At 23.8% G+C, this 10,125-nt stretch overlaps 3 protein-coding genes across 5 annotated transcripts; 1 reads left to right on the top strand and 2 right to left on the bottom strand.

Annotated features, from left to right (window-relative positions):
- Nucleotides 1-88: 88 nt before the first annotated feature.
- Nucleotides 89-3,990, bottom strand: LOC122855699 (caspase-1-like). Of its 3 annotated transcripts, none has more exons than XM_044157251.1 (7): nt 3,861-3,990; nt 2,633-2,812; nt 2,107-2,258; nt 1,782-2,026; nt 1,522-1,700; nt 1,314-1,461; nt 89-844 (listed from the first exon to the last, which is right to left on the bottom strand). In XM_044157251.1, exons 1-7 carry the CDS (start codon nt 3,891-3,893, stop codon nt 609-611), a joined length of 1,173 nt encoding a protein of 390 aa, XP_044013186.1. In that variant the 5' UTR covers nt 3,894-3,990; the 3' UTR covers nt 89-608. The 3 variants fall into 3 exon arrangements, with proteins under 3 accessions (XP_044013186.1, XP_044013185.1, XP_044013187.1); XM_044157250.1 differs by having other exon boundaries at nt 565-844; nt 1,782-2,029; XM_044157252.1 differs by lacking the exon at nt 3,861-3,990 and adding an exon at nt 3,177-3,285 and having other exon boundaries at nt 565-844; nt 1,782-2,029.
- A 954-nt stretch (nt 3,991-4,944) lies between these two features.
- On the bottom strand, nt 4,945-7,881 carry LOC122855698 (transmembrane 9 superfamily member 3). The gene is made up of 8 exons (XM_044157248.1): nt 7,600-7,881; nt 7,276-7,471; nt 7,087-7,209; nt 6,538-7,022; nt 6,173-6,457; nt 5,731-6,089; nt 5,576-5,659; nt 4,945-5,500 (listed from the first exon to the last, which is right to left on the bottom strand). Exons 1-8 carry the CDS (start codon nt 7,687-7,689, stop codon nt 5,356-5,358), a joined length of 1,767 nt encoding a protein of 588 aa, XP_044013183.1. The 5' UTR covers nt 7,690-7,881; the 3' UTR covers nt 4,945-5,355.
- Nucleotides 7,882-8,045: 164 nt separating this feature from the next.
- Nucleotides 8,046-10,101, top strand: LOC122855696 (nucleoplasmin-like protein). Its single transcript, XM_044157246.1, has 5 exons — nt 8,046-8,178; nt 8,603-8,718; nt 9,291-9,504; nt 9,602-9,678; nt 9,770-10,101. Exons 1-5 carry the CDS (start codon nt 8,157-8,159, stop codon nt 9,884-9,886), a joined length of 546 nt encoding a protein of 181 aa, XP_044013181.1. The 5' UTR covers nt 8,046-8,156; the 3' UTR covers nt 9,887-10,101.
- Nucleotides 10,102-10,125: the final 24 nt, after the last annotated feature.

The raw sequence follows: 10,125 nt of genomic DNA, 5'->3' as shown, positions 1-10,125 counted from the left end.
TCGGTTGCTTTTTTGTTTTCTAAACATTTTTTCTTTGTTTTTTTTTTTTTTTTAATTGAAAGAGATTTAATCAATTACACGGTGTCAATTTGTCTTGAAAAACTTTTTTTATATTCAAAACTTATTATACAAGTAACAAATGAGATTTTTCAACTTTTTAAACTTCTTTCTTTTCTTTAATTTTTTCTAAACTTTTTTTTTCTGTTATTTTTATTTTTTTAATACAAAAAAAGTTATGTATAATATTGTCTTATTATTATAAATCAAACAAGAATTTTTTTTCTATATATAAATAATATGATAATTGAAAAAGTTTAATAATCTTGATGAAAAAAAAAAATGTTATTTTTATAAAACAAAAAAATAATAATGTATATTTAAATTTTTTTAAATATATTTTTGCATTTATCTATTGTTTAAATAATAATTAAGTATATTTATAAATTTTTATAATGCACGTTGTTGATTTAAACTCAACATGAAAAAAGTAAAATAAAAAAAAACTATATATATATTTATATATATTATAAACAATAATAAAAAAAAAATAAACAAATGTAGTATAATTGTTAAAGAAAAATAATTAATGATAAATTAATTACTGTAAATTATTTTTGTAGAAAATAAATATCCCGAAGTAACATTGTCGTGATTGATGGTACTTGTTTGAGATCATTATTCAATGGATTGACATCGTCATAACTTGAATATTCAGTAGCAATTTTTCTCATGCAAATAGTTAGCATTTTTTGTAAATCAGTTGTTGTATAATGTTCATCAATAACATCACAAAGACACTGAACAAACCATGTACCCTCAGTTGGATTTCTCCATGAATAAAAACCTTGATTAATTAAAATATAATTAATTATATAAACATCCATTTAAAATTTATATAAATAGTAATTTGAACATTTAAACAACTATTACTACTGCTGCTGCTACTTGAACAACAATACGAAAATTCAAAATACCAAAAAGTTATATAAATTAACTCTGAAGAAGTTGAGAAAATTTTAGTCTTATGTAACGAGCTTCTAATTCTACTAATTACTCTGAAACAATTTAAACCTGAAAATTTACCAGTAAATTACTTTGAATAATTATTTAATTTTTTCTTTTATTTTATTCTCATTGTTTGACTTTTTTTTTACGGTTTTTCTATTTGTTTTATTTATTTTTCTACAATTCTCAAGTTAAACTACTTGAGAGCTGTTTTTTTTCTTTTCAATTTTTAATCTCTGTGATTCTTTTGTTTGATAAAATTTATGATTGGAAAACTTTATGGGGATTTAAGAGAGTTAAGAATCTACCTTGAACAGTGCTGTGGGCAATTAAGAAGTCCGCATGAGTTGGAAGTTTGTATGTATCAATATTACCATCAACTTCTGTGTTCATTCTAATTTCAGTATTTCGTTGTCTCATTTGTACACCAACATCCAACTGGCTTCCCCTACATGCCTGGGTTAAATTTAATATTAATTTATCATAATTATTTATTTTATTATAACTGTTATTTACCTGGATGAAAAATAGTTTTGGTTTGCCAGCAAGAGTTTTACATTTATCAGCTGTAAATGGTTTCCATATTTTTTTAACATCATACGCAACATCTTTTGCAAAAACAAGATCATTTGATAGTCCATGAGTTAGCATGAATATACACAAGCAATCATTGTCCCGATGATCTTCATTACTAACTAAAATTTTCATTAAAAAAATAGATAAATTTTAAAGCTACTAATTTATAATGATTTTCAAATTAATATAATTTATATTACGTTCATCTATTTTTTTCATAATGTCAGTATGCTCCAAATCATCAAGTATCTCAACATTAAATCCCAGATTTTTAAATGTTGTTTCAATTCTTTTTGCATCTTCAGATGATCCATTACGTGTTTTTAAACCGGTGTCAAATGTTTCCTGATTAAAAACAATACATTTACCACGATTTTTGTGATTCATGTTGTATCTTTCCGCGTCAATTGCAACTGGCATTGATGCTGATAGCTCAAGAAGACTACTGCTTCAAAAAAAAATATACATATATAATTCAAGACAGCGAATTAAAATGATAATTATTTATTTTAAATTATTTTTTACTTTTGTGATAGGGGTGAGTGATCATCTTCATCTTCACCTTCATCTTCTGGAAGACCCACTGGTACAGAATCAGCTTGTGAACTTTTTTTACAAAGCCATTCAGGCATCAAAAGATTAACTGATTCTGGTGTCACTGGAACTATGGTTTCTTCCTGTTATATATAAAAAAAAGTTTGATAAATTTATCTTGTTAAAAAAAATAATATTTATAGCAACAATTTAAAAACCCATGAGTTGAAAATTACTAAAGTTATATATTTTTTTTATTGAAATACCTTTTGCCACACTCAAAAGTAATATGTCATAATTTTTCTTTTTTATTTCGAAAACTTATTTATCATTTGAACAAAAGAAGAATCAAGATTTACTGAAAAGTGGGAGTTTTATCGTTGAAATAATATATCAAATTTATATGGTCAAATTGTTTTCTTGACAATAAAAAAAATATCTAGATATATCCACAAAAGCAAAGTGTTATTTTATTGGTTTTGTTATTATATAGATCAAGATTTTTATTATTATTTACCTCTTCGTTGATATAATTTTCATTTGAGTCACCATTTACGTGTGATGGTAAATCAAATGAGTTGGAGTCATGACCAGAATCATCACCAATTGAATCAATGACATCACTTACACGTCTTTTTCTTGGTTGACGAATTGTCATGTCATCTTTCACTTCATCACCCCTTTCAGTATCCAACATCTTGAATCAAAAAATATATATTTTTCTATTTTTTTTTCTATTGATTTCGATTAAAAATTTTCTATTTTTTATTTGTCTTCAATTGGCACATGTAACACCTGTCATTTATCAATTTATTTTTATTTTTTTAAATCTTATAAATCATGTAAACAACAGCGCTTTTTTTTTTGTTTTTATTTTCATTCTACATTTTTTTTTTAGCGTCAGTTATACGTGACGTCACATGTTACCCTTCATTCTAAAATTCTTGGAATTATCAAAATTTATTGCGACTCAAAAATTAAATTAAAAAAAAATAACAACAACTGAGTGATTTTAATGATTAATTTAGTCATTTTGATGTATAATTATATTATTATCTTACCTCATGATATTTACGTTTAAACATATTTAATATAATTGTTTATTTCATAAAAAAATTACATAAATTGTTTTTTAATATTTTTTTAACAAGCTCAATTTTCATTCCGCAAATTTGTTTTATTTATTTATGTTTTTTGCCATTGTTTAATCATTTGTCAATGATTAATTCAACAATATACTGTAACAATGTTTTTACAAAAATTTTTTTTTTTTTGAGTAAAAATATGTTTATTTATTTTTTTCTTGAGCTTGTGGTTTTGTTGACACAACACGACTGGTCCTTATTTTTAATTTTTATCTTTTTAATTTTATTATTATTATGATAGTGTACGACAGACCGGATTTGTTTACAAAGTCATTTAAACACGACCACAATAATCACGGCGATTTTAAAACAATGATATTTTAATATGTAAAAGTATAAAATAAATAAAAAGAGTGAGATAATAAATATCAAGTGCGTAATAAAAAAAAAAAAGAGAAAAAAAAAAATTGTTAATCATCGTTATTGTTTGCAATTTTTTTAACTTGACCTTGTTAAAAAAAAATTTATTTATAAAATTTAATTTATAATTAAATATTATTGTTAAAAAAAAAATTTTTTTTTCAAATTTTAACACGTGAATAAATTTTTTAAAGGTGATTTGATTTTTTATTTACTGTAAAAATTAATAAAAATACTTACATCGTTGGATAATTCTACAAATACATCGTCCATTGATAAATTATTTAAATATTTAATTTAATAATTGTAAATTTATTTGTTGATAAATAAAGTATCTCTGTGATTTTTTAAAGAGAGTATTTTTTAATACCGTTTGATGAGTAAATAAAAATAAGACTGACACCTTCATTGTGATTTTTTATTTTAAAAAAATTATGAGTAAATCATTTTTATCTTTGTTATCGTACCTTGACCCCTGTCCGAGTAATTCACGGTAACCTTGTTTAGCAAAATAAATCATAAACAGATATAAATTTAAATTATATTTTTATGTTTTTTATTGATTTTATAAATACATTGTAATTTTATTTTTTCAAAATTTGAATTATTTAATTTTGGTAGTTATTATTAATTAATGATAATTAAAAATTTATCATAAAAATATTATTATGTTATTGATTTATTGATTATTGAATTTTTTATAATACTTACAACTTTTTTTTTGGAGAAAAAAATACTTTTTATCAATAGATAAATCAATTGATTCTAAATAATCTGTAAAAAATTTTAACTAAATATATTTTAAAACAAATTTATATTAATAAAAATTTTATTCAAGTCTAATTCTCGATTACACTTTTTTCTCTCTCACAATTTTACAATAATGTTAATTAATTATTTATATTTTTCATCACTAAAATAAAATTTAATAATGAAAAAAAATTTCCCCAATTTTACAATTAAAATATACTTTTATTATTTTGTGTTGAAAATAAAAAAAAAAAAATAAAAATAAAACATTGACTAAGTCCCTGGCGTATTTATTAAATATTTCTAATTAAAAATTGACAATTTAAAATATTTATTTGTTAATATTAAATATTAATTTTGATTAAATTCAAACATACCAATTGGAAGAATAAAAAAAGTTAATAAGTTTGTTATTATTTGAGCTAAATAATTTATTGCTCAAGGAAATTATTCCTTTTATTTTTTTTTACAATAATTAAATAATAACATAGTAATTAAATTAATTGTTATTATTAATTTTTTAATCATCAATTTGACAATAATTAATAAATATTGACGTCATATAGAATACTGGCTCACAATGATTTTCTTTAATTTTTATTACTTAAAAATTAGATTGAAACAAACTCATATACAATTACAGTTTATCAAAACAAAAAAAAAAATACCCGCACTCGAAAAATGAAACATATTTTACAGTAGAAGAACTCAACTAATAATTGAAAACAATAATAAACAAAATAGCAATATTAATAATAAAAATAATAATAAAAAAAAGACTTTTGATTTGAGTAATTTGATGAAAATTAAATTCACAAATAATCGAATGATTTCTTGCAATATCACAGTGCCTGCAATGGAACAACAACGACACTGATCATTGCATATATTTTTTTTATCATTATAATTATTATCATACATATATTTTTTTAGGAGATAACTAATTTAATCAAAAAGAGAACAGAAAAAAAAATAATAATATTATTTAATCTATCTTAACTGTTGAATAGATTTTACGAACAAAATAATTGGTACCAACGTATCCAATTGTTCCACACATAATACCAAGTGTTAGACTGAAAAGTGCCATGTAACCAAAATAAAATGTCGTTTGGAAGAGGCCATACATTCTAAAAACAAGAACACAAAAAATATTAATTATTTTTATAATAAGAAATTATTTTAATGAACAAAAAGAGTCTTACTTTGTTTTAAAGAAGAAATAGTAGAATGAATATAGATACACATATCCAGAAGTTGAACCAGCTGCCAAAAAGCTCGTCCATTGCCTGAAGAAAATAAATAAAATTAATAACCACTCAATAATTAATTATTGTATAATTGAAATAATTATAATTACCATCTATAATCTTCGGCATTTAAAAGAAAATATGTACATACAATTGTAACACAAACAGTTACAACAAGTAGTATGATAAATACCAACAGCATAAATCCATAATAGACATAATAAATTTTATACACCCAAAATGATGTTAAGATAAAATACATTTCAATGAATATTGAACCAAATGGTAATATACCACCAAGTATAATAATAACAAGTGGTTCCATAAACCATTTTTTTTCTGGTATCGGTCGTGGTACAGCATTAACACGACATGGTGCATCTGGTGTACCAGCTAAATTTCTTCCAAGTATTGTACCAACAAGTGTCAATGGTAAAATAACAAATATACAAATACAAGTTACAGCAACCTATAAATAAAAATACAATTTAATCATAAAAAAACAAAGACAATAATAATAGTAGTAGAAGAAAAACAAATTTGATGAATTACCATTGATCCAAATGGAATAGCACGACTTGCATGATAATACATTGCGATAAAATTAATAAAAAATGCAGTACCACAAACCATTAAGGGCAACATTGATGCACTTAATAACATTTGTGTTATCCAAATACGACCACCCATTCTAGCATAAAGACCACCACCAGTATATCCATTAACTGGTGATGTTGCAGCGTATGTTAATATTGCTGTTGTTAATATTGATCCACGTTCTGTATATAATTCACCAAGTATTGCAAATATAATAACACATAAAATGACAATTGTCACCTGTTAAAAAAACAAAACAAATATTAAGATAATGATTAATTAAAAATCAATATAATTTATATTTATTTATTAAGATTTACCTGATAACCAGAACCAACAAGTGCTGTAAATAATATTGGCTGACTAACTGGACGAAATACATCACCATGAACTTGTTTCCAACCATATTCATCACCCAAATCTCTTTCAATATCATCCATTTCTTCATCTCTACTATATCTTGCATAATCTTTTCTTAATGTTCTCATTAATATCATTGACACAAGACCAACCAAAAATATAACCATCATAAAACTATTAAATATACTAAACCAGTGTATACGATGTTGAAAAAAATTTGGTAGAAGATATTTATCAAATCTATCGTCAAATTTTATATCACTTTTGTACCAATTAACTTCATATGAAAATGGTACATGAATATTTGGCTCAAGTTTTATTTTATTATCAGCTGTAAAATTAACATCAACTATTTGATTTCCATTATAACCAATGTCAAATTTTTTGTGAGTATATATGTACTGATTTTTGTCATCTTTATCATCAGGTGGTGGACCAACAACACCTAAATAAATACATTAAATTAGTCATTATTTAATTACTCATCAATTATTAATTTATAAACATACCCCAAAGTGGAAAATTATCAATATACATTTGATACAAATATTGACTCTTAACAGCAAATAAAAATGCTTTTAAATTATACTCATTAAGTTCAATACCACAAAATTCCGTAAATGGTACATTTTCTGTAATGAAAATAAACAATTGTATTATTGGATATTAAAAAAAACAAGTTTATAAATTTTATTTACCTTTAAAATGTACTTCAAGGCCACTGACCGAGAGTTCAATACCCTGAAGAGCCTCTGATAATGTTTCATGATAATGATTAATATCCCTTTTTAGTCCTTTACAAAAAGGCAATGAAAAATATGAATATGTTTCTTGTCTATTTGAATAAGGACCAACTGTACTCATCCAAACAACAACTTGTTCATTATCTTCATACTAAAAATTTAATAAATTAATTATACCAACAAACTAATCAAATTAATGGAAAAATAAAAAATAAATTTTGACATAATTTTTTAATATATTTAATGCAATAATATAAACAACATCTGTAAATAACTTACTACGTGATTATGTTCATCTGATTTGACAAAGTGCAATGAACCAATTGACAAAAAAATTAATAACTGACATATCCTTGTTAAATTTGACATGATGATATTTACACAACAAAATTCCCACTTTTTTTTTTTTTTGAAAATTTATATAAATAATATTTTTATTTAACGGGGATATTGCCCCATGTATTTTTAAAATATCATGTAATATTAATTATCTATAAAAGTGACACGAAAGCCGACACGAGTACAACAGAGCCTTTAATTTTTTTTTTTTTTTCTGAATTATTTGGTCAAATTTACATGAATTTCTATCAAAAATAAAAACAACAAATCATTGTTTTCATTGACAACAGATGTCTAACATACCAACCCGAAAAATTATAAACAGATGTCAGTAGTGTTTGTGTTGTCGTCCGCCATTATGCGGCGTCTATAAAAAAAAAAAAAAAAAATAGGAAAATAGATTCACTTCAGTTGATTCGACACACGCATCAAAAGTTGCACATTTTTTTATTAAAATAAAAAGTAAACGTTAATCCGTTGATATTAATTCAATCACGATGGCAGAAGAATACTTTTATCGTAAGTTAAATTTAAATAAACATAATTAATTAATTTAAATAATTATTTTATCATTATTTATGTTACTTTATTGTAAATTTTTTGAGTTAATACATATCACGCATTGGCAAGACGCCGGTACATATTTTCGGCCATTGTTAAAATTAATTTAAAGCTCTATTTAATTTTTTTTATTGTTTAATTATTTATTGTTGCTTTTAGAAATTTTTTATTATAAATTTATAATTGTTTATTGAGTTGGGCTATATTTATTTTGATGATAAATATTTTTATTTTAATTTTTTTTTTATAAATTTTGTATTGACTCCACGATGTTTCCTTGATGTGTCTTGGCGTGAGTTTTTTATGACCAAAAATATCACAGGATACTAGGACATTTTAGATAAAATTAATTAATTAATTTTTTATTGTTTATTGTTTACAGAAGCAACACTCAAGGGTGAAAAATCAACAGAAATCTGGGATCCAGAGCACAAAAATGACGACGCTGAAGGCAGCAATCCACATTTTGGCGTTGACCAAAAACTCATCATCAAAATGGTTTGTTTAAATTAAATTATTAACTAATTATTCAGCTAAAAAAAAATAATTATTTACTCCAAATTTATTCATCAACTATTTATCTTGATTTTATTTCATCTCATCAGCCATTTTTAACAACAATTACTTTTTTTTTTCTTTTTTTTTAAATGAGAAAAAAAATGATTTAACATTGAGTTACAACAATGTCGTCTCTTTTTTTATTTATTTATTTATTATGTAAATTTTTGGTTATTATATTTTATTTTTTTGTTGGAGTAAATGATGGTTAATGTACCGGCGAGTTGGTGATTGGTGGAACAGATAATGTCGCCATTGGTTGTCACAGTTTGCGCGGCAATAATTATTAATAATAAATTTATTTTTAGTTGACTTGTCGAATAAACGATATTATTATTTGACGTGTTTCGACATGTTAAATTTTTTTTATCAGTTAATAGCCTCAAGAACTGATGATATTTTAAATCATAATTAAAAATCCATTTTGTATTTATTTTTGATCATGGGATATTATCATCAACATCAAGCTATTTTTATTTCATGTAATTAATTTGATTTGACTAATTTTGTAGGCACTTGTTGGACCAGAAGCCAAAGAAGGTGAACTCAATGTATTGGGAGTTGAAGCTATGGGATTAAAAGGACTTGTCAAGACTCCAATTGCACTTTTGCAAAGAGGAAAAACTGAACAAATTGCACTTGATCTCAGTTTCCCAGATCCACCAGTTACATTTTCTCTCATTCAAGGATCTGGTCCAGTCCACATTGTCGGACACAATCTTCTTGGTAATATAAATTAGCTAAAAATAAAAAATATATTGAGTAATTTGTGGTGGTAAATGAAATGACAATTAATTTTTATTTTTTTATTTTGTTATTGTAGGAACACACATAGAAGAATTTGACGATTTGGAAGATGAAATGGAAGAAGAAAACATTGATGATGAAGATGATGAAAAAGTAAGAAATTAATAATTATATTATTAATTTTTTTTAATTTATAATAAATGATTGGAGTGTTTATTAATGCTTTTTTAAATTGGTAAATCAGGACAGTGATCAAGATGGAGAGGAAGATGATGAACCCAAGAAAAAAATGGCAAAATTGACAGCTGCAAGCAAAAATAACAAAAATCAAGTCAACAATAAGAACAACAAGAAGAAATAAGAAAAAAAAATAATAATATTTCTTTAACATGTGTTATTTAAAAAATAAAAATAAAAAAAAGAGAAATCCAGGTTTAAGCTTAGGTTTTTAAATTTAAGTCATCATGAAATTCCATTTGTGCTGAGTCAACAATTGCACTAAATTATCAACTCGATTAAACAATTATTAATAAATAAACAATAATTTTTTTTTATTTTTTTTTTTCTGTAATGGACGCAATCGAGTTGTAAAAAAACAAA

This window comes from Aphidius gifuensis, linkage group LG4 (assembly GCF_014905175.1).
Source record: "Aphidius gifuensis isolate YNYX2018 linkage group LG4, ASM1490517v1, whole genome shotgun sequence".
NCBI classification, from domain to species: Eukaryota; Metazoa; Arthropoda; class Insecta; order Hymenoptera; family Braconidae; genus Aphidius; species Aphidius gifuensis.
This window is presented reverse-complemented; position numbering and strand designations above follow the sequence as displayed.

What these genes read in the sequence shown, in the direction of transcription:
- LOC122855696 (XM_044157246.1), top strand. Translation starts at nt 8,157, where the DNA reads ATGGCAGAAGAATACTTTTATC. An exon ending in GGCAGAAGAATACTTTTATC is followed by an intron (nt 8,179 to 8,602) that starts GTAAGTTAAATT and finishes TATTGTTTACAG; the next exon opens with AAGCAACACTCAAGGGTGAA. An exon ending in TGTCGGACACAATCTTCTTG is followed by an intron (nt 9,505 to 9,601) that starts GTAATATAAATT and finishes TTGTTATTGTAG; the next exon opens with GAACACACATAGAAGAATTT.
- LOC122855699 (XM_044157250.1), bottom strand. Translation starts at nt 3,893, where the DNA reads ATGGACGATGTATTTGTAGAATTATCCAACGAT. An exon ending in TTGTAGAATTATCCAACGAT is followed by an intron (nt 2,813 to 3,860) that starts GTAAGTATTTTT and finishes TTTTGATTCAAG; the next exon opens with ATGTTGGATACTGAAAGGGG. An exon ending in CAAAACTATTTTTCATCCAG is followed by an intron (nt 1,462 to 1,521) that starts GTAAATAACAGT and finishes AATTTAACCCAG; the next exon opens with GCATGTAGGGGAAGCCAGTT.
- LOC122855698 (XM_044157248.1), bottom strand. Translation starts at nt 7,689, where the DNA reads ATGTCAAATTTAACAAGGATATGTCAGTTATTAATTTTTTTGTCAATT. An exon ending in TTGTTGGTTCTGGTTATCAG is followed by an intron (nt 6,458 to 6,537) that starts GTAAATCTTAAT and finishes TTTTTTTAACAG; the next exon opens with GTGACAATTGTCATTTTATG. An exon ending in TATTTCTTCTTTAAAACAAA is followed by an intron (nt 5,501 to 5,575) that starts GTAAGACTCTTT and finishes TCTTGTTTTTAG; the next exon opens with AATGTATGGCCTCTTCCAAA.